The 22,739-nt window shown below is 37.5% G+C and overlaps 1 protein-coding gene across 1 annotated transcript; it reads left to right on the forward strand.

Moving 5' to 3' along the window:
• Positions 1 to 1,727: 1,727 nt before the first annotated feature.
• On the forward strand, positions 1,728 to 20,842 carry LOC136258054 (uncharacterized). Its single transcript, XM_066051360.1, has 13 exons — positions 1,728 to 1,826; positions 1,893 to 2,141; positions 3,363 to 3,499; positions 4,233 to 4,386; positions 5,414 to 5,641; positions 6,127 to 6,414; positions 6,466 to 6,561; positions 7,464 to 7,572; positions 10,370 to 10,638; positions 11,777 to 11,821; positions 12,282 to 12,375; positions 12,482 to 12,530; positions 20,130 to 20,842. Exons 1-13 carry the CDS (start codon positions 1,754 to 1,756, stop codon positions 20,700 to 20,702), a joined length of 2,364 nt encoding a protein of 787 aa, XP_065907432.1. The 5' UTR covers positions 1,728 to 1,753; the 3' UTR covers positions 20,703 to 20,842.
• The last annotated feature ends 1,897 nt before the right edge of the window (positions 20,843 to 22,739 follow it).

Raw genomic sequence — 22,739 nt, forward strand, 5'->3', positions numbered from 1 at the left:
AATACCTTAATTTAGCAGCACATTAAATTTTGCAATTTTAGTGTTTGGTTTTTTGTTAATTGATTACATCAATTCACAAATTAAATGGTAAATTCATCAAAATACAAGATCGCTAAATTTAGTGTATTGTTCGGCTTAAGGTATCGTTAGTGTGCTTTACAGTCTCATGGCTCAAACTATAACTTCCAAACAATAATAATGAAGAGAGGGCTTGTGAGGGCAAGTATACACTCACCATGCAGTGTGTAGAGTATGGATACGTTGAATTTTCCAGCTAGGGGGGCCTGGGGTAATACTTCCTCTGGAAATTTTCGGAATATAACTATCACAAGATTGAATCTGGAAGCTATTTTAAGCAAATACTCTATTGTGCTGAAAGATTGTGTGGGTACAAGATGGATGAGTTCAGTTGTAAGCAAAAACAGAACTACGTACACCTTTAAAATTAATGCTATTGGATTATGTAAGGCAATACATAATAGTGGATTGTCAGACATATATACACAGGATTGGATCTTAAGATATCACTGTAGAGATTTAAAGTACACTCAACAATAACCTTATCTTTGTAGTATATATATATAGCCACAGACTGTTCTGTTACTGACTTTTCCAACAATATGGCCCCATCATCATATAAATATTTTACAACCCCCTGCAGAGTCGAAAGTCGCTTACATATAAACTAGTTTTTGGCCACAACTAACCTCTTATAATGTGACAGTGTAAATGCTGTGGTATCATTTGAGCTTGTAAAGTTGAGCTTCAAGGGGTTTGGGAGTGCAAACCCTAAATTTTATTAGCTTCAATTTAATATGGTAGATTCAGATAAATGCAGCATGGAACTTTGGTACTGATAATACAAAAACAAACAGTTCTCAGATACTACAGCCTTGTTAACTGCATACATGCTAGGAAATTAACTGTTTTACTTAAGCATGTTAACCCAAGCATCAATGTAGCAACAACTGAAAATACCCACTATAATATTAAACCATTTGACAGAAGTTGTTCTCAGAAAGTGATTAGTATATGGCAGGATGTTAGGAGCAATGGTATAGCAGCACACAGGTCACGAAAACACACTAGCAACTTTTTGGGAAAAAAAAACATTATGATGGATGTTCTATTAAAGTAAGTTCGATTTTTTTTCTAACAATAATAATATATATCAATAGCTAATACAAGTAAAGGTCTTCACATTCAAACAGTGGGCAGAGAGGCAAACTCTGCCCAATCCTGTGATAATTTTTAGCAGCTTTTAGGTTAAGTCTCACACCAAAAGTATAATTTGAACCTCTCTTAGTGATTCTAAGTAAAGATTAGCCATTCTCCCTTCTCTTTTCATCTTTTCATTGTTGTATAAGATGCAATTACATCTATACTGCAACTTCTAGAAGCTTCCTAGCTTCACATGGTAAAAGTTTTGGAGGGGGGGTGCTTCAACACCCCAAGCACCCCCGCCGGCCTTGGACACTAGCAAGATATCCTGCAGTATTGAAGCACAGAAAGCTAATGGTCCTACCCTGAATGGCAATGGGCATTGGAGCAAAATAAAACGAAAACAGTTATATAATGCACTTTACAATTAGTGTAAACTAGGGCCAACGCCTTTGCAGAGCTTAAATAATTTAATATACGCGCTTACTACTATATTCGCTTAATAATATATGCACTTAATATTGGTGCTATCGTTACGAGGTGTGATATTTTGTGTCGAGTTTTGTGTTGTGTTACTCGTTCGGCGTTGGTAATGATGAAAAGATTATTATTGTTGCTGTGTATTCTCCTAACCTTCACTAGTCGTCTGGCTATTATTGTTAACGGTACGTAGCTAGCTAGCTAGTTAGTTACACTCATTATCATCACGAATGTATCGATATTTCGTACAGCACAAGATACCAGAATTATAGCCTTAGAATTTCAGCCTACCGAATTATTCTGTACGCCACCATCTGGCCGTCAAGCAACATGGTATTACAACGAAGAACCTATTAGGAACAATGGTCCTTACGAGATCTCTCGCGACCGACTGACCCTGGTTGCCCCGACACAGGAAGAGGCTGGTCGGTACACCTGCATTGATCCTGACCAGACACCGACCGACTTGTTCTCCGTGGATTATATACTGGTAGTTGGATGTAAGTTGATACGTGTTATGTGCGAACAATTCAGTAGCTAGGCACCCTGTGTACGTTGTACGTATACGGGCATCTATTAATTTGATTGTAACTTAAGATAGCTAATAATAGTCTATAGTTGTATAGCTAGCTAGCTATCTAGCTGTAAATCCTAATATAGAATTGCTTTTGAAGCCAGTCTGTAGTTTGTTAGCCTGATAAACAATCTATATATGGATTGTAGGGATGTGTATGTACCACTTTGCTAATTACAAGTCATAATAATTATTACATCATAGGAATATTATAGTTATGTAATATTGCAACATGAGACAAATTAATTACATGCCAAAATCAAGTATTTGTGTAGTCTAGGGTGGTATTAGTTTAGATCACATATCACCGTATGGAATCACCTATGATATGAGCTATAGCTAGCTAACTACATGTAACTCAGTATAGAATCATGAAATGTGGACTAAATTGATTCTCAAGTTAGCATCCATATAGGTACTTAGCTATTTGAGAGGTGTTTGGGTTCTACTAAGAAGTTAAGACAATGGCCAATGTTTGCAGAAGCTTGTAGTAGCACATAAACACTTGACATTGTAAAGAATAGTTGTTAATTGGTGTCATGTACACCATAATGTCTTACTTGTATGGCTGTTAGGATGTGCTAAGGTATCTTGAAAGATGATATTGTACAGCTTCAGAATATGATTACATTTGTAATTAGTCTTTTGTGGATGCAGTCATCCTATACAGAACAGATTAACTTTTACTATTACTGCTTGTATGTTATGCCAATAAAGATGAACAGAAAAACCCTATCAGCAAATGCTTAGCATACAAACAATACTGAGCCTGTCCCTTAGCACCATGCATCTATTAATGTTAGGGGGTATAGAACATTGCGACAGAAATATTTAACCACTAGTACAGTTAACAGCCTGCAGTGTCATAAACAATGAAGCAAAAGTATTTTATGTACATACCTTCTTTATATTTGTGGTATGTGACATCTCTAGGAGAGTATAGTACTAAGGTATACAGTAGGTATGAAATATATAAATTGCTGCATTCATATGTATGCACATAATATTATAAAAACTTTTAGTTGTTGGCGGCTGGGATGGTCAAAATTCAAGTCATTGATTAGGCTGGTAATATTTTTTGTGCGTCATTACAACTTAATTAAAATTGATTTCAATACATTTTCTTTAGCAATGTATTCCTTTTCAGCTCCACCAGTGATTACTAGTCCACCGGTTGATATAACTAATGTGAGTAATGATGCATCAATCACATTTGGGTGTATAGCACTTGGTTCTCCTCCACCTGATATAAGATGGACTATCAACAACCAGGATATAGCTGTAGTAAGTTGTGTAGTGGGTATATGTGTATATGAGAAATTCAGGAATTATCAATGTTATAACGACATAGCTTGTATAGTTATATTAAACTTTTGCTATCCTGTACATATTCATGTTTCAGATGTAATCAGCTTTTAGTACCAGCCACATATGTGAACCAATAAGCTGATATTTGTAGTTGCAATCCCTCTCAGATGCATCAAGAGAAGCACACATGAAAGCAATAAATAGGCACAAGGAGCACATGATCGTATGCACACTACATTATATACACACACACACACACACACACACACACACACACACACACACTACACATGCATGCACACGCACGCACATACTACGCACGCACCCATGCACGCACACACACACACACTACACATGCATGCACACACACGCACATACTACGCACGCACCCATGCATGCACACACACACACACACACACCCACACACACACACGCACACACACACACACACACACACACACAAATACACATAATTATGACAAGACCAGTTGTATAGCCTTTCCAATTAGCATGACTTGACATTAAATTGTTTTGTGAATGAGGTAGCTTGATCAGCTTAAAGCTGTTGTGTAGTAGTACAATTATGTAGTGAAAGTTATGAATGATCAAAGTTGGATATTTGGAAGGCCATAAGACTGATTTTGTCAGGCTGGGTCACATATATAGAAATTATAATATGAAATTTTATGGGTACTTATTTTTTCTGTAGTTTTCAACTAAAACTAAAGGAACAGGTTTTTTAGATGTGAGCATTACCCCAGCTGTTCAGTTGGGTACATACACAGTGACATGTGTGACATCTAACAGACATGGTAATGATAGTCGATCAGCTACATTTACCATAGCAGATAGGACAGTTACCGGTGAGTTGACATAGTCTGTATTTCCCTTAGGTGGTACCACAGGGCCTTAATAATTCTGCAGAACCATGTGTTTCAATATATAACTATAATTAAGACCTAAGTTAATTCACCACTGCTTACAGGAGAGGAAATCTAGCCTTATCTAATAGAAACAAGCCCGTTATACCTCCCTCAAACTTAGTTCAGCTTTTACTATTCAGTTAAAACGTGCGCATGAATGTGTTGCCAATGTTACAGCTGTGTGATTGCAGTACTTTGTATCACCCCAGAGAAACTCTATTATAAGACAAAAACAATGGATCTAGAGGTTGTCAGTAGCCAATGAAATTTATCTTTTGTGCTTTAAGATATTTAATAACCTCAATAGCTCTAGCATACATAGAAAAATTCATATAGACTCTTGTCTCAGACGTTCAACACTGTGCAGCCGCTTATGTGCATGAAATGTTATTTCTGCAGAGACCTATATAAAATGCACTAATTGTTTTTGTATATTACAATTATCCACTGCTAGTCTCATAGATCTATTATATACATTCCTGCTTTGAATGCTTAAAAAAATATCACATCAAAAATGTGGAAATCTTATGATACCTGTGAAAAAGTGGTAACTACATTATATTGTATCATTTTATAAAGAAGGTGATCACATACATTAATAGTAATGTACAGGTAATTGGTGGACTATTTTATGCAGAGAGTACAGTTGTACTGCTGACTGTCAGTCAGTAAAAAAATTTATAACATAATTATGTGACCGGATTTGCAAAAAGGGGTCTCCACACACATCCAATTCTATGAACTTGGAAGACCATAACTTTGTTTTCAAGAAAGATACAAATCTGAATTTATTTCCATGAATTCACCGCTGTCCAAATGTCAAGGTAATAACTTTTTCTAATCTGACATTATGAATTGCTAAAGTTCATAAATTGGATGTGTGTGGAAGACCCCTTTTCGCAACTCCCGTCACATATACCAGTATTATTATGTATGTGCACCTGTATATGTACACTGATACATGTAGGGACAGCTCCACCAGTCAGTTTTGTGGCCAGTGTTGGTTCTTCAGTTACATTTAACTGTTTCTCACAACAACCACCACCTGGTACTAATATACAATGGACAAGAAATGGTACTGCATTGAGTGAGATAAGTCCTTCACTTAATATCACTGCTACTGTTGATAATACTGGAGTATATTGTTGTGATGTTAATGGCACTATTGTCAACTGTGGATATCTGTTTAGTGGAGGTAGCTATATATGTTTGTAAACTAGATTTGGCTGTTAATAGTGCACTAATTGTAGAACATACATACAGGGTAGCTAGTTTGTGTGCAGTAATCCTTTATAGTGTTTTGAATTCCTATTTTTTATTGCACCTACAATCGAGTAATACAGATATTTTAATACCTTGATAGTTTACTGAGGTATGCATGGCAGTAATATGTTGCACATAGTAACTAACTCACGTAACCATATACGTGCTAGGAAATCCCTATTATTTAACACTAACACTTTCCCCATGGTAAAGTAAGCAGCGATTTACATTGTACCAGAAACATGTAGCTCATATATGTGACCAACACTGGTATCAGAAACCCATAAAGCTTCCTGCACTTTGTGCACAGATAGAGTGCAGTTGCACAGATCTCACCTACACTGATACATGTTAGGTTTGTGGTTTTTAACTACATTGTTGTGTATACATTTTGCATGTTTTCTACTCCAATTTTAGTTTCTCCATTCATTGATAATGTCAGTCCAAGCATCAGTACTGTTACTGGTCGTACTGTATCACTATACTGTCATGCTATGGGGGAATACGCTCCGACAATTACATGGCAATATTCTGATGGCACTCAGATAGAGGATACTACTACTACGATGGTATCTCAAGTCAATGTGGAGAGGTCATTCCTGAGACTAACAAATGTATTTACTGAGTTTGAACCATTAGAAATTAAGTGTGTAGCCACAAATAACTTTAGTGTTACAACACATGTAATAAGTGTTGCTACAGTGGGTAAGTCCTTTAGAGAATGTGCTTGTGTACTTACTGTTTGTTCTGGCTCAGGTTTTTGCGGGGATAATATTTTGACTGATCCAGACAGCATTGATTCACAATGGCAGTTCATCTCACAAACGCAGGCTTCCTTTACAACTGTTCGAGGTAGTAAAGATACGATAACTTGTGGGGTATCTAGTTTCTGTCAACTTTCTATCCTATAGCTGGGCTAATTTTTAGTAGATTGCTTTTTATAAATCACATGTAGATTGGATCTATTAATTGTCCACATTGCAAGTTAGCCATATACCTTTTAGCCCTGAAAAGTGACCCGCTATATGTGATATCTACTGAACAAATATAATATGTACAATAAGGCTTTGTGAGTTTGTCATTATAGACACAACATGTACGTACATACATGCACACACCTTAAATACAAATGTGTACTTTTGTGTACATGACCACCCTGCAACGTTTGTATCCCATCATTCCATATACCTGAATAATTGCTCACAAGGATGAAGGGGGCTAACACCATTATGCAATACTAGATCATACTATTTTACCAACGGAATTATTCATGACTACCATCTGATGTAGTTAATGCTTAGGACACTATTTCTTTTAAGACATTTCTTGCCATTTGTTAGAGAGATAGTAAATTGTTTGTAAGGTTAAACAAGACTATGTACTGTCTATTTAGAACCATTAAATTAATAATGGTTCTAAATAGACAAGTCACGGTGTCAATATTACAGCCAGGCTTGTAGTATTATTGTATGTATATGACTTCAGCCAAAAGCCCATAACATATTTGGTATAATATTATCATGTTACAGTTACCATGTAGCTATGTCTACAGGAAACCATTAGTACACGCCTCAGTTAAACGTTCTGTCTATAACAGCACAAATCCTTATATGTTTGTTAGTATTTTTTAAAGGATTGTTAATTGATGTACTTTTGTCCCACTGACTTAATTCACTTGACACAATACATACACACGACTGCATGCATTCAATGTTTGTATATGAAGTGAAGTGAACATCCTTTTGTTTATGTAGGTGAGAGTGTTTTCCAGATAGAGTACTCAGATTTGAATGTTGGAGAAGATACAAGTGCAATTGTCCATTTGGTGACAGTGAACAGCAATGTGGATGCACTTCAACTTCGGTACGTCATCTAACAATATTATAGTGAAGCCCATCAGTCCCACTCACTTGAATATACATATATAGCTATACACCCAGTAATAAAATACCCATGACTGTAAAACCCAGAATTAAGGTTGATGAAAGATGACTCTTGGTACATACAGTAAGAGACCTGCCATATGTATGTAACTAAACTTACTTGTATCCATATGTACAAGCACCACTATTTTATGGTTTCTAATAACATTAATGATGCTCTCAGTTTGTCCACATCCACATGAGCCCTTTGAAAACCGGCTGGTGAACATGTGTTCACTCCCAATAGCTTTATAGTGGAACATTCATTTGGAACATTTTGAATACCTGAATTGACTTTTTAAGCAAAAAAATTGATTTCAAGTTCCAGTAATTTAGCTACATGTTTTGATGGCAGTAACTGAATGCTAACAACAATTTTGTACAGCTATGCACAAATTTTGCAGGTATTTAATTTTGCTGTAGAGTGAATAGAATGTTCACTATTAGGATCACTCATGTTTCACATAGGTTACCTATTAATCCTGATAATTGCAAATTATGCAAAATTGATGTCCATATTTGCACATAGTAATAATAAGAGTGGTGCAGCCATCATAGCTGTAGTTCTTGCAGTCATTTAGAAGATAACGACTGTCTATTTACTTGAGAAAATTATGCAAAATGTCACTATTATTATTACCATCTACAACCATACAGCATAGAGTCTGCCTTAAGGGTTGAATGTCTTATAAAACTTGGTTATGATAATTGCCGGTATATGTGACCAGCATGCAAAAAAAAATCATTGTTATACTTTCTTGAATTGCATTGTATTGCTTCTATGGTATTTACAGTAACAAAGGAGTAGCCTGTTAAAGTTTCAGCTTTTTGCAGTATGTTGGATAGTGTAGAGAACAGTCAAGAAGCGGAACACGAGGCCTTAAGGATGATCACGTGATTATATCCAATCAAACATACGCAATCTTACAACACTATCAGGCGTGATACAAGTGGGCGTGTGTGTGCAATAGTCACGTGTGTGCGTAGTGCCTATATATTGTATAAGTGTTCTGTCTCTTACAGATAGTCTCAGAGTTATAGATACAGCAGGAAATTTGATTTGTGCAGCAGCAAACGAATTACAATTAATCAATCATAACTCACGGCTAAAACAAGCTAGACCGGAATATCTTCATTGTGTGAACTAGCAAACGCATCAAGGCATAGCCCTTCCCCATATTCCACTGTGTATACAAAGAAGGTTATTTCAGCAAAGAAATGATGATAGTAAATTTACATAATTTCCACTGCATCACAAATAGGTGTCCATACCTCTATATACTGCTCCATCACAAACAAAGATTTTCTTACTCTCCATAAACAGGCAGATCTGATGCTTATATGTGCTATTGGCTTGAGCAATGTTTCACTGTGTACATTAAAACATGTGTAACGTTTATAGTATGTTTCAGAATGGAACACATGTTTCCAACTTGTTGTTAGGCTTACAAGCAGTAATAACACACATAATACACACTTGTATATATTGTAGTATTACTGGTTTTTAGAGTCCAGTTCATGTGCAAATTCTGAACAAGCTACTTTGTCATCTTATGAAGCCCTTGTTTGGCTTGCCATACTGTATGCAAGCACGGAATCAGTCAGCTTCTTAAATTGAAATTAAAACACTAAGCAAAATTTAAGTCTAAAATGAGGTGTATTACTAACTTCTAGTGATCAAACTATGAAACCGCTTCAAAATTTCTTGTCCCAAGCTTTGAAATCTTTAAGTGCCTTTAAAAATAATTATCGACTAAGATATTGTGATTCTGAAACTCTTTGATAAAATGCATCAAATCTTTCTGTGTAGACTTAGAGTGGTAAGATTTAACTGTGAAAGGATTTATTTGGCCAAGAGTGATTTTATTCATAAATAGAGTGTCTCAGAATGGACTCCGCCCCTTATGGGCTTTGCTGTATTTGAGTTTGAAACCAGTCAGCAAATTTCTAGAACCATCCCTGACTGTATGTGCCATTCATGATCACACCATTGAAAAGAATCTTTTGAATATGGCTCATTACAGAGATTGTCACAGATGTGTGGTGGCCAACACAGGGGATATTGCCTATTGGTATGGCTGCTTCCTGCAAATGAGTGGCTTCTGTTTTAGTTTCTGTATACATTACCAAGTTGCTTTCCATATTTGCTGTTAGGTGTGTGAATGTATAAAATAAATTTAGTCTAACACACACACACACACACACACACACACACACACACACACACACACACACACTTGGTTCCTATTCCTGTTTGATCATTTCTTACATTATATACATACTGTAAGATGTGTATAATGGTGTATACAAGTATTCGTCAAATGTCTCTGTATTGAGGTTTTTGCTGTGATTGGCAACTCTGTATAGCACAAAAGTTTACAGGGAAACTTCTGTCAAGCTTGTAGTTTGTTTGTGTTCAATATTTTAGTTCAGAAAAAATTTCACATGTACATTTGTGCACACATCACCAATACAGGTGCACTGTGTTTTGATACAGCAATATACAGCAACTAAGATTTTATATGATATGTACATGTATGACAAACAGTCATGCTTTATGTTTTTACAACCTTGGGACAAGTATTATATAGTCACATTGGTAAGGCCATACAGTACATTATAATGTGTGTAGAGCTTGGGACATATAGACTAGAATTAGTGGTCACTACGTATAATGAAGTGGCCTTTTTAAGAGGTAGCAATTAAATGAGTTTCACTACAATTGTCATCACTCACAGTGCTCAAGTACGACAAGAGGATGCTTCACCTGGCTACCTACCCACTATCTGTTTGACATCTGGTGTTGATGAAATATGTACTAGACTTGATACTGAATTTACAGAAAATCCAATGGGCTGGCAATGGGTAGAGTTGTATGCTGATTTGCTGGCACAGGGGCCATTAGTGCAGAGGACTATGCAAGTGTCATTGTTTGCAAGAGGGAACACTGTTAATTCAAGAGATGGCAGGGTATTTTTTGATAACATCTGTTTAGAGACATTCCATGGTATGGTATGTATAATACAGTGCATGATGTGTAAGTATAAAGTCTACCAAAGTACAGTAACAGTCTATAGCTACTGTAACAGTATGTCCTGTGTTGGAGCACAGCCATGATAAAAATAATTCTATTTACAAAGCATGTACATGTAAGGGTATCCAATGCCACATGAAGTACTGAAACAAGAGACTGTACTATAAGTAATGAATGGTATGCATGTATTATCACTACGTTCAAGTACTCTAGTTCTTTTTCTGAGAGTGTTAGAATAAAACAATAGTATAACGTTACCAACCTGCAAAAACACAACATGTAAGTATGTATGTAGCTATATTTTCTATAGTTTCCATTGATCACAGCGTCATTATTAAAATGATTGGTATTAGCATCATTACATCCATTTCTTGGTTCCCACCTTTTGATTTCTGACCCTAGCCTTTTTGGAGAGCTTTACCCTTTTTCATAGCTTGACTGTTATGGTATAGACTGGGTACAAAGTAAGTCCCAAAGTCAGTTTAAAGCTGGCTTTTTGAGTTTTTACAGTAAAATAAGAGAAATCCATGCAAAAACAGCTACGCTGTAAAGAAGTGCAGCCTTCAAAGTCTGGGTGAAAAAGTTGTGAAAAAAGGCAGCCAATGATGCTCAATTGTAATAATGGTCCAGAGGTACGTGCATAACCGTATAACCTAAATATTTTGAGGGCCAATATTTTCGAGCTCAAGGTTGAGCAATATGTTACCAAATTTAAATTTTTCATAGATTTGCCAATACTCCCAAATGTATTAGGCTATATGGGGGTCTAAATATTTCAAGGATAAAATTTTTGCTGTTAACCCCAAAACCTTGAAATCAAGAATAATTTTCTCCTTCGAAGCATTTAGGCTATACAGTATTACAACTGATAGGCATTATAACAGCATTGAATTCATTTCTTGGCTGCCACTTTTTGATTTCACAACCTTTTTCACCCAGGCTTTTAAAGCTTAGCTCTTTTTGCATGGACTAGTTAAACTTGAAAGTTTGGAAAGGTTATAATTATAATATCTCTTTTAGATGACCTGCTTGATCACATATAGCACTTTTGTATTATATTGGCAGACGTACATGTGTGCACATGTATTTTCTTATCATATTTCTCAACTAGAGGTACTGTCGCCATCATCATCATCATCATCATCAAGTAGTAATAGTAAGTGATTATTTTGATCTGGTAGTACTCTATAGAAGAAGCGTCATACTAAAATTGAGTAGTTGTACATTTGCTTGTGCCAAATCATACAGTAATTAGCAATTATAAATAGTATATAATGAGGTGATCTCATTAATGATGTCATAAAGTATATACCTTAGCTATGTTTATGCATGTGCTACCTAATATGGTCATCATAACAAGGTACAATACATAGTCTATAGAAGCACCTAATAGATGATTTCTCACTGTACCAGGGAAGACTTATCTAAAATAGCAAATGGATGCTGGACCTTTCCTATTATTTACTCACTTATATAAACATGCATACACACATATCAATTCAAGTGAATTATAGTGAACAAATATAGTGTGAATCATATACTAAATACATAACAGTCTAATGCATTTACTGATGGGAATGTGTACATACATAATGTGCTGTTCATTTTTGATACAGTTGGTATAATAGTTGGTGCTAGTGTTGGTGGAGTTGTACTACTGATAGTAGTGGTAGTAGTGATTGTGGGCTGCTGTTTGTACACTAGGAAGAGGTACATGTACTTTAAGGAATGTGTGCATACAGTACATGTATTTTGTATGTATGTGTGAGAATGTATTTTGTATGTATTGAATTGTTTTCCTTATCTATTATAATAGTTCTGTAAAGATTGTTCAGTTTAGAAAGCAAGGTGATGCTACCATTCGGGTATGATTACACTGTAAATATACTGTATTTTTATCATTGTAAGCTAATTTTCATGTGTAATATTTATACAAAAATTCTTACCCAAAAAAATTTTTGCAAAAGAATGTGATACTCTAATAGAGCAGTCATGCAAGTAAAATAAACTTGCAATGATCTTCCCAGAAGACATAACATCAGTTGAGATACTCTAATAAAACAGTCACTTACACTTATAATAATGAAACAGTCAACTACATGATACTAATCATATTGCTGTTACTTCTGCTAATCAGCTTATATATTTTTAACACAAATCTTGGGAATACACGAGAGAACAAAAAATGGATATTTAATGCTCATAGGGGAATATTTTGTGTGTTGGTTTATAGATAGAATGACTCAAGTGCTTTTTGTTGGTACGTGTGAAAGTTGAAAGAAATCTTAGTAAATGGCTATGAAGTTAAAATGAGAACAAACAAGTCCATGTAACTGGAGCAATTGAATTGTGTAAACAAAAATACACTTGTTGTCATGCCTGCTAGGCAAACCTTATAAGGGAATGAGCTGAAACTTGGTATCTAGATAGGTTAATCATTATTGATGAGCCTTAAGCAAAAATGTGGAATATTATATAACTCAAAACCAGATATGTGACTGTGCTTGACAGTAATGTAGTCAACCCACTAAAGTATTCAACTAAAATCTATGAAGTTTATTTCATTTATTTGTGATAGTGCTGAAACGATTATTCAGGTATTTGACTATTCGGTCGGCATGACACTATTCGATTCATTAACACACTATTCGAATAATTGTTAGCACTTTGTACACTGTATTCAGATGGAAAAGCCAGCCTTGAAACTTAAGATTGTGAATGAAGTGATGTACCTATGATGTAAAATTCTATTTTAGAAAATATAGAAATACTGTAGCTCTTAAGCTTTACCTTGCTCCCTAACAAAAGGTTTCAGTACTTGCTCAATAGAAGTATAAACTTAAAGAATAATCGAATATTCTGTCGTTTTGTTAACAACTATTCGAATAGTAAAAATTGCTATTCGTTTCAGCACTAATTTGTTAGCCGAAGTATCATTATCCTTCTAGTGGTGACTTGGCAGGCTGTCAATAATAATAATAATAAATCATTTCAGCTACAACTGACTGTTATATTAGAGTATGTATGACTACTCTATTAGAGTATTGTGATCTTTTCTTCTAAAATCAAGCTGTTACTAAGTGTTGTACTTATGTGCGCATGCGTGTTAGTAATAATCAGATATATAGTGTGTTATAATAAGGATTCGGTCGGTGCCTCGTGTCCTCTCCAACACGCATATTTCGGCGTCGTAACAGAAACTGGGGACTTGTCCGGGAGAAAGACGAAAAGAAGACTGATTCGAAGAGGATACGAAGGGCGCCGTGTGCGAGCCACGCAACGCCACCGATACTAAAGAGAAGACCGAACTGGTTCCCTGGTGCCGGTTAGAGGCACCCGTAAAGGTGACGCTCGTGACTAATATCTTGCTGTTGTTCTCCGTGCTGTTTATCCTCTTGTAGCTTTTTTTTTTTTTTTCACCACCCTGAAGGCTAATGCTGAGCACCATTTGGAATTTATCGCCAGCTACCTCTTCGGGACTTTAGTGAGCTATACAATGTCGTTTGATGTTGACACATTTGTTGCTGACCCGTCAAGGACGGTTTTGTGTAGTCTAACTAAACCTCAACTAAAACAGGTTGTAGATAAGGTTGGTATAGAATGTGACACTAATGCCAAGAAAGCTGAGTTGCGACGGGCTTTGCTGGACTATTTTATTGAGGAAGACCTCATTCCTGAAGAGCATCCGTCAACAAGCAGCAATGAACTGGAAATCAAGCGACTTGAACTAGAACATAAAGCACATGGACAAAAGTTGGAACAGGAATGTCGCCTTAAGCTAAAAGAGCTAGAACTAAGAGAGAAGGAACTAGAGATAAAGGATAGGGAAATACAGTTACAGATAAAGCTGAAAGAGTTAGAGCTTAAGAAACCTAGTACATCAGAATCCGTACCTACTACTGCCAGTACCACTCCATCCTTTGATGTCAGCCGACAAGTGCGATTGGTCCCACAGTTTCAAGAACAAGAAGTGGATAAGTTTTTCCTCCATTTCGACAAAGTCGCTACCAGCCTCCACTGGCCACCGGAATCACGCACAATGTTATTGCAGAGCGTTCTGGTTGGTAAAGCGCGTGAAGTATACTCTGCACTTTCCGTGGAACAGAGTGTAGATTATGAGATAGTGAAGAGGGAAATTTTGAAGGCATACGAGTTAGTACCAGAGGCTTATCGCCAACAGTTTCGTGACTTGAAGTGTAATGAGGGCCAAACTTACATGGAATTTGCTCGACAGAAAGAGGCATTTTTTAACAGATGGTGTACTTCTCAACAAGTAGGAAATAGTTTTGACAAGCTCAAACAGTTAGTCCTTTTAGAAGAGTTTAAAGGTTGTGTTCCTGTTAAAGTTAAGACCTACCTAGAAGAGCAAAAAGTGGAAGAATTACAAAGGGCAGCAACCTTAGCGGATGACTACAAACTCACCCATCAGAGTACAAGTTCAGCACCTGAACACAAGAGTGATACTACCCCTAAGTTTAAGGGCACTACAGCTGTTCCTCCGAGAACTGGGGATAGGAATCATCACCCCCGAGATCAAGACCAGTCAGGGCATAACAGAGGTATGACATTGCGGTCTGGTCCTGTTTGTGCGTATTGTAAGCGCCGAGGACACCTGTTATCTGAATGTTGGGTTTTGGAGAGGAAGGATAAGAAGAAAGGCAACGCCTTGGTGACTACTAGTGGCCATTCCTCCAGAAAGGTTGCAGCTAAGACCCCTGATACATTTAAGCCATTTCTATCACAAGGGTCTGTCTCTATTGAGGAGAATGGTGTAGGGAAGTCGATACAGATCCTTCGTGATACAGGAGCATCTCAATCGTTGCTAGCTGAAGGAGTTCTTGCACTCTCTGAACAATCCGCTACGGGAGAAACTGTTCTAATCCATGGAGTTGAACTAGGCTTTGCTTGTGTCCCTCTCCACAGAGTATTCTTAAAGTCTGATCTTGTGTCTGGCCCTATTATTGTTGGTGTTCAATCAACATTGCCTGTGGAAGGAGTGAGCTTGCTCCTGGGTAATGATTTAGCTGGTGCCAAAGTTATGGTTGATCCATGTTTATGTAGTCTTCCTTTTGTGTCTGATAACACTAATGAAACTTCATGGGAAATCCCTGGCTTATTCCCTGCTTGCGCGGTTACTCGTGCAATGGCCAAACAGGCTGATAAACAATCTTCATTGTTGGCAAATGATCCAGTCAAAAGCCAGATTGTTGACTTATCTGATACTTTTCTTGCTAATGACAATGATTTATACGATAACTGTTCTACTGATGACCCCGAAGATGATGTGAACATGAATTGTCCTGTTCCTACCAACCAATTAATAGAGCGTCAGCAGTCAGACCCCGAACTGATCCCACTGGTGCAAGATGCATTGTGCGAATCGGAAGCCGCCAAGGTACCTGTTTGTTTTTATATAAGGTCTGGTGTGTTGATGCGTAAGTGGAGACCACCCACAGCTGCGGCTGATGCAGAGTGGCTAGTGAGTCATCAAATTGTTGTACCTAATTGTTATCGTGAAGATATTTTGAGTCTAGCACACGAGTCGCCCTTGGCAGGACACTTGGGCATTAACAAAACGTATCAGAAAGTTTTGTCAAATTTTTACTGGCCGGGTCTTCATAAGGATGTGGTAAAATTCTGCAGGTCTTGCCACACCTGTCAAGTGGTTGGAAAACCCAACCAAAACCCCCCTGTAGCTCCTTTGAGACCAATTCCAACGGTAGAGGAACCGTTTAGTAGAGTGCTGGTCGATTGTGTTGGACCATTACCAAAGACCAAATCAGGAAACAGCTATCTGCTTACGATTATGTGTGTTACCACCAGATTTCCTGAGGCTATTCCCCTTCGGAATATTAAAGCCCATACAATAATCAAAGCTCTTATAAGATTTTTCACACTTGTGGGTCTGCCTAAACACATTCAATCCGACCAAGGGTCTAATTTTATGTCGACAGTATTTCAACAGGTAATGCACCAACTGAATATCACTCAGCACAGGTCTTCAGCTTACCACCCCCAATCCCAAGGTGCCATCGAACGTTTTCATCAAACACTCAAAACCATGATGCGTAGCTACTGTTTTGATAACCAGAAGGATTGGGATGAGGGCATTCACCTCCTAGTGTTTGCAGCTAGAGAGTCTGTTCAAGAGACGTTAGGCTTCAGCCCATTTGAACTAGTCTTTGGACATGTGGTCCGAGGACCACTGAAGATTCTGAAAGAGAGTTGGTTAGCGGTAGACGGTGACCCCGTGAATCTTTTAGAGTATGTAACCACTTTCAAAACTCGTCTATTCGAAGCAGGCGAGTTGGCTAAGAAGAACCTGAGCAGGGTACAAACGCGGATGAAAGTTTGGTATGATCGAAAGGCTAGAGAGCGTGTATTTGATGTTGGTGACAAGGTACTGGTTTTGCTGCCCATTGTTGGTAACCCCTTGCAAGCTAGATATCATGGTCCATACACGGTTGAGCGTCGTGTTAATGATGTGGACTATGTGGTGAGCACTCCTGATAGAAGGAAAGAGAGACAGCTGTGTCACATTAATATGCTCAAGGAATATCATACGAAAGACGATAGTTCTGCTAGCAAGTCAGTAGCCCCAGTCGCCTCGTTATCAACTGATAAGAGTGCAAGTTTGAAGGAGGATGAGGAAAACCTGTTTGATGACTTTGGGATTAGACTGAACAACTCCCTGATTATTTCCAATCTCAAGTCCAAGTTGGGCCATCTCAGTCATTCACAGGCTGCTGAACTGGAGACCCTGATACAGAGAAACCTTGTGCTGTTCCCCGATGTCCCTTCACGGACAGATGTTGTGTGTCATGACATAGATGTGGGAAATGCGGACCCTATTAAACAGCATCCTTATAGAGTAAACCCTGAGAAACGCAGATTACTTAGACAGGAGGTAGAGTACATGCTGAAGAACGATTTAATTGAACGGAGTTACAGTGCTTGGAGTTCTCCATGTATTTTGGTACCGAAGACGGACAAGACATTTAGATTCTGCACTGACTTCCGTAAAGTCAACGCACTGACTAAACCAGATTCATATCCCCTTCCTCGCATCGAGGATTGTATTGATCGAATTGGTTACTCAAAGTATGTCAGCAAATTCGATATGCTGAAAGGCTATTGGCAGGTACCACTGAGCGGAAGAGCAAAGGAGATATCAGCATTCGTAACACCTGATGGACTATTCCAATATAAGGTGATGCCATTTGGCATGAGAAATGCACCTGCGACATTTCAACGTTTCATTAATCAAGTGACAGCTGAGGTAGAGGGGTGTGAAGCCTATATTGACGATGTAATTATTTACAGTGACAATTGGAGTGACCATGTTAAACAACTGAGGACCTTCTTCGACAAACTCAAGGAAGCAAAGTTGACTGTTAACCTTGCGAAGAGTGAATTCGGTTGCGCACAAGTCAGTTATTTAGGCCACATTGTGGGGCAAGGAGAAGTGAAGCCAATAGATGCCAAGGTTAACGCCATATCACAGTTTCCCATTCCAAGGAATAAGAAAGAGCTAATGCGATATTTAGAGATGGCTGGCTATTATCGCCGTTTTTGCAAGAACTTCTCTGTTATTGTTGAACCACTGACTAACCTACTGCACAAACGAAGAGAGTTCACATGGTCTGAAGAGTGCCAAGCTGCGTTTGAGAAAGTTAAAGGTGTCCTTACTCACTGTCCAGTCCTAGCAGCACCTAATTTCACTAAGGAATTCAAGCTAGCTGTAGATGCTAGTGATGTGGGAGCAGGAGCAGTTCTATTTCAAGAAGATGATAGAGGGATTGAGCATCCATTGTGTTATTTTTCCAAGAAGTTTACAGACACCCAGAAGAGATATTGCACTACTGAGAAGGAACTTCTCGCTTTAATTTTGGCTCTGCAATATTTTGAAATATATGTCACTGCAGCTAAAGGGCCCATTGTTATTTTCACTGACCACAATCCGCTGACGTTTCTACACAAAGTCAAGAATAAGAATCAACGACTTATGCGGTGGAGTCTTCTTTTACAGCAGTACTGCTTAGATATACAGCACATACGGGGCCGAGACAATATAATTGCAGATGCCTTGTCAAGAACTGGATGATTCCTTTCTTTGAACTAGTATGACTGACATTTGTTGTATTATTGATTTTTGGTCACCCCTATGATTTTTGTACGTACATTGATTTGCAGAAAGCCATAACTGACTTTCTTTTTGTAGGAGGGGTGTGTTACTAAGTGTTGTACTTATGTGCGCATGCGTGTTAGTAATAATCAGATATATAGTGTGCTATAATAAGGATTCGGTCGGTGCCTCGTGTCCTCTCCAACACGCATATTTCGGCGTCGTAACAAAGCGAAGAAGCTTCCCTTTGCTATTTCACCTATTACTGCTTGCACAATAATTATTTTGAGAGTCTACAGCCATATTAGCATTCTTTAAGAGATCATGTGAGATTTACATTATTATTTGAGTTTGTTGAAACACTGTCCTGCCGCATTCGTGAAGCATAAGATTAATTTGTTATGGCCTTGTTTCTAAAGAAAAGAAAAAAACGAAGCTAGTATTATATATGGCTTAGTGCTTGCAAATACAATAATCATGGTGGTTTACACTTCAAAATGATATATATGCAGACCAGAAACCAGTCTCACAGAACTTCATAGTTCCGTGGAAGTATTGGTTAGCAGCCCAAAAGTGACTTTAGTTCAATCTGAACAACAGTCCACATTCTTATTCAGTGGAATTTTCTGCTGACTTACTGACTAACAGATAAGCGTAACTCAAAATAACTACTAAGGCTACTGGCTTGATTTTTACTCTTAGATGTTACTTCAGCCCAACAAGTACCTTTTGGCATACTGTAGTATGTAAGAACCACGCATCATGGATTTACCTTTACTCTCATTTGTGTCCCATTTCTTTTCTGACAGCTCAAGGTGTCAATTTGTAGTAGCACATGATGGCTTCCCTATGGCTGACTATCACGTAGTGCCCATATTTTCCACAGTGACTGGATTGCTTGCAGAGACACTTCTTATTACTGTTCTTCACTATTGTAATGCTGTATAGCAGGTTTTGCTTCTATGGTTCCTAAAATCCTAATTTCTCCTTTATATCTGTGGCAAAACAGCCAATGTCATGTAAAATTAGCAACATTGCAGCCATGTTGTAGCCACCACAGTAAACCTGGCTTTTTGAAGTCCACACCCTTTTTGCAACTTTTGTGTTGTTGATACAGGTACAGTATTCACCATTTTTGCTAAATTTTATGAACTAGCTGAAACTTCTTTAGTTTCTATGTTCTAGCTTCATATGTGATGAAGTTTGAAGTATGCATGTACAGTGATGTGTGCCATCATAATATTATGTATTTAGCACTCATATGTCAACTACTAGTCTTGCATACATGAATAGTGTATTTAGTTGATGCAAGTCACATGTGTGATTTATTCCCTTACAGAGAAGTACTGGTAATGCTAACACAACACGTCAAGCTATACGTAACAACAATGGTCAAGTAAAGACTCAAGCAGCCAATCAAGACAATGCTGACTCCAATTACAACTACATCACACCCAATAAAGTAGAACTGGGTTGCATGACACCAACACCATCAACAACAGAATCAACTGATGAAATTTACACGGACTCCAAAGGAAACTACTATATTAAGTTAATGACTGACCCAACAAAGGAACCAAATCACTACCAAGCTATCAAAGATGAAACTATCAAATTATATGAATCAATTCAGGAACCAGAACAGCCACAATATGAAGCATTAATAGGTGAAGTAAATGAACCATCTCATGATCAAGACTCTGAACAACAATCACAATATGAAACATTAAGAGGTGAAGCAAATGGACCATCTCATGTTAAGGATGATCAAGATTTTGAACAACAGCCACAATTATACCTTGACGTGGTCAGTGATGAGACCAATGAGGAGATATACTCTGATATTTCAGATACAATTGAACAAGTTAAACAACTACAGGCCCAAGAAGATGATCAGAAATCAGAGGACTAAAATCAATCCTAAAAATAAAATAATATATTTAAATTCCTAGCAGCAGCAGCAAGAATTATTATTATTTAATTATTATGTACATATAATTTTACGCTATTCAGATCAGATCTCATATTTTTAACTTATTGAAGCAAGCTAAATATTCAATTTCATCAACATTATTTGGCTATAGCAATACCTAGTACTCAATGACGCAGTGTCCTGGACTATTATACACTAGTCAGTCTAAGAGATATATGGTTATACAGTGTAACAGTACAGTATCATAGTTATCCAAACCTCCCTGGCACAAGCGACTCCAGAGGGCCCCGGGATTTCTAAGGTGGTCAAGCAAGATTGAGATACCCTTATAGCAGTCACTCCAGTACTACAGCTAAACATGTAGTATTTGATAGTTTACCTGCTGAAATGGTAACTTGCAAAAATTTCCCTGGGCCATGCCTTTAGACCCCTTACATTGGCATGTGTCACATGTTAGTCTGCTTGTTATACTTTAGTATGCCTAAATTCCTTCTACGTATAGCTGCGTCCTGACATCACAAAATTCTGGATTGATAACTGGTCATCAAAACTCCTTTAGCTGTCTATTCCTGGGAACTAACTCTGAAGTTGTGTGCAAACTCATCTTGAAAACTATAACATGTTCCAAACTAAATAAGAAGCCAAAACTTTAAGATGTGGCAAGTTTTTCCTCAAAACACAGCAAATTTACTGTGATGTACCAAATTTTACCCTTGTGTAAGAATAAGAAGCATGGTTCCTACATGAAACGTTAAGAACATTTGTAGGAAATATTCCCACAATGTTGAATTTTGTAAGAAAGATTCCTACACATGACATATTGTGTAGGAATTATTCCTACATTTGTAAGAACAATTCCTACACGAATTGTCGTTATTAAAATTTTTACCATTAACCTACCATCACAGCTATTTCTTGGCCACCACCTTGGTTTTCACATCTTTTTTCACCATAGCCTTTCTCAGGGCCGCACTCTTTTTTTACAGTTTGGCTGTTTTGGATTAGATTTCACTTCTTTTTGTATTTGTATAACCCGGCTATCTTTTTTTCTTTACCACAGGAAGAAGAAGAGATGAAGCAGATGTTAAATACTTTAAATATTTCTGATTTTATCAGTAAATGTACAAATTATATATATAATACATGTATTTATTACAGAACTCTCTACATGGTGGTTTCTGTGTAACTGAACACTCTACAAGGTGACTTCTTCTAGCTGATCTTTCTTACAGGGTGAATTGTTTGTAGCTGAACTATCTACAACGTAACTTCTTCTGTAGCTGATCTGTCTACAGGGCGATTTGTTTGCAGCTGAACTCTTTACATGATGGTTTCTTTGTAGCTGAACTCTCTACAAGGTGCCTTCTTATAGCTGAACTCTCTACAGGGTGATTTGTTTGTAGCTGAACTCTCTACAAGTGACCTCTTCTCTACTCGGTGATTTGTTTCTAGCTGAACTCTCTACAGGTGATTTGTTTGCAGCTGAACTCTTTATGTGGTGGTTTCTTTGTAGCTGAACTCTCTACAAAGTGACCTCTTCTCTACTCGGTGATTTGTTTCTAGCTGAACTCTCTACAGGTGATTTGTTTGCAGCTAAACTCTCTACATGGTGGTATCTTTGTAGCTGAACTCTTTACATGATGGTTTCTTTGTAGCTGAACTCTCTACAAGTGATTTATTTGCAGCTGAACTCTTTATGTGGTGGTTTCTTTGTAGCTGAACTCTCTACAAAGTGACCTCTTCTCTACTCGGTGATTTGTTTCTAGCTGAACTCTCTACAGGTGATTTGTTTGCAGCTAAACTCTCTACATGGTGGTATCTTTGTAGCTGAACTCTCTGCATGATGGTTTCTTTGTAGCTGAACTCTCTACAAGGTAACTTCTCCTAGCTGATCCCTCTACTGGGCGATTTGTTCGTAGTTGAATTCTCTACAGGGTGATTTGTTTGAGGCTGAACTCTCTACATGGTGCTTTCTTTGTAGCTGAACTCTCTACAGGGTGATCTTTTTGTAGCTGA

The sequence above is a fragment of the Dysidea avara genome, chromosome 6 (genome assembly GCF_963678975.1).
Source record: "Dysidea avara chromosome 6, odDysAvar1.4, whole genome shotgun sequence".
NCBI lineage: Eukaryota > Metazoa > Porifera > Demospongiae > Dictyoceratida > Dysideidae > Dysidea > Dysidea avara.

Bases quoted from the DNA above. Each gene is read 5' to 3' on its own strand.
- LOC136258054 (XM_066051360.1), top strand. From the start codon at position 1,754: ATGATGAAAAGATTATTATTGTTGCTGTGTATTCTCCTAACCTTCACT. The intron at 1,827-1,892 runs GTACGTAGCTAG...TATTTCGTACAG, and splicing joins TCTGGCTATTATTGTTAACG to CACAAGATACCAGAATTATA. The intron at 2,142-3,362 runs GTAAGTTGATAC...ATTCCTTTTCAG, and splicing joins TTATATACTGGTAGTTGGAT to CTCCACCAGTGATTACTAGT.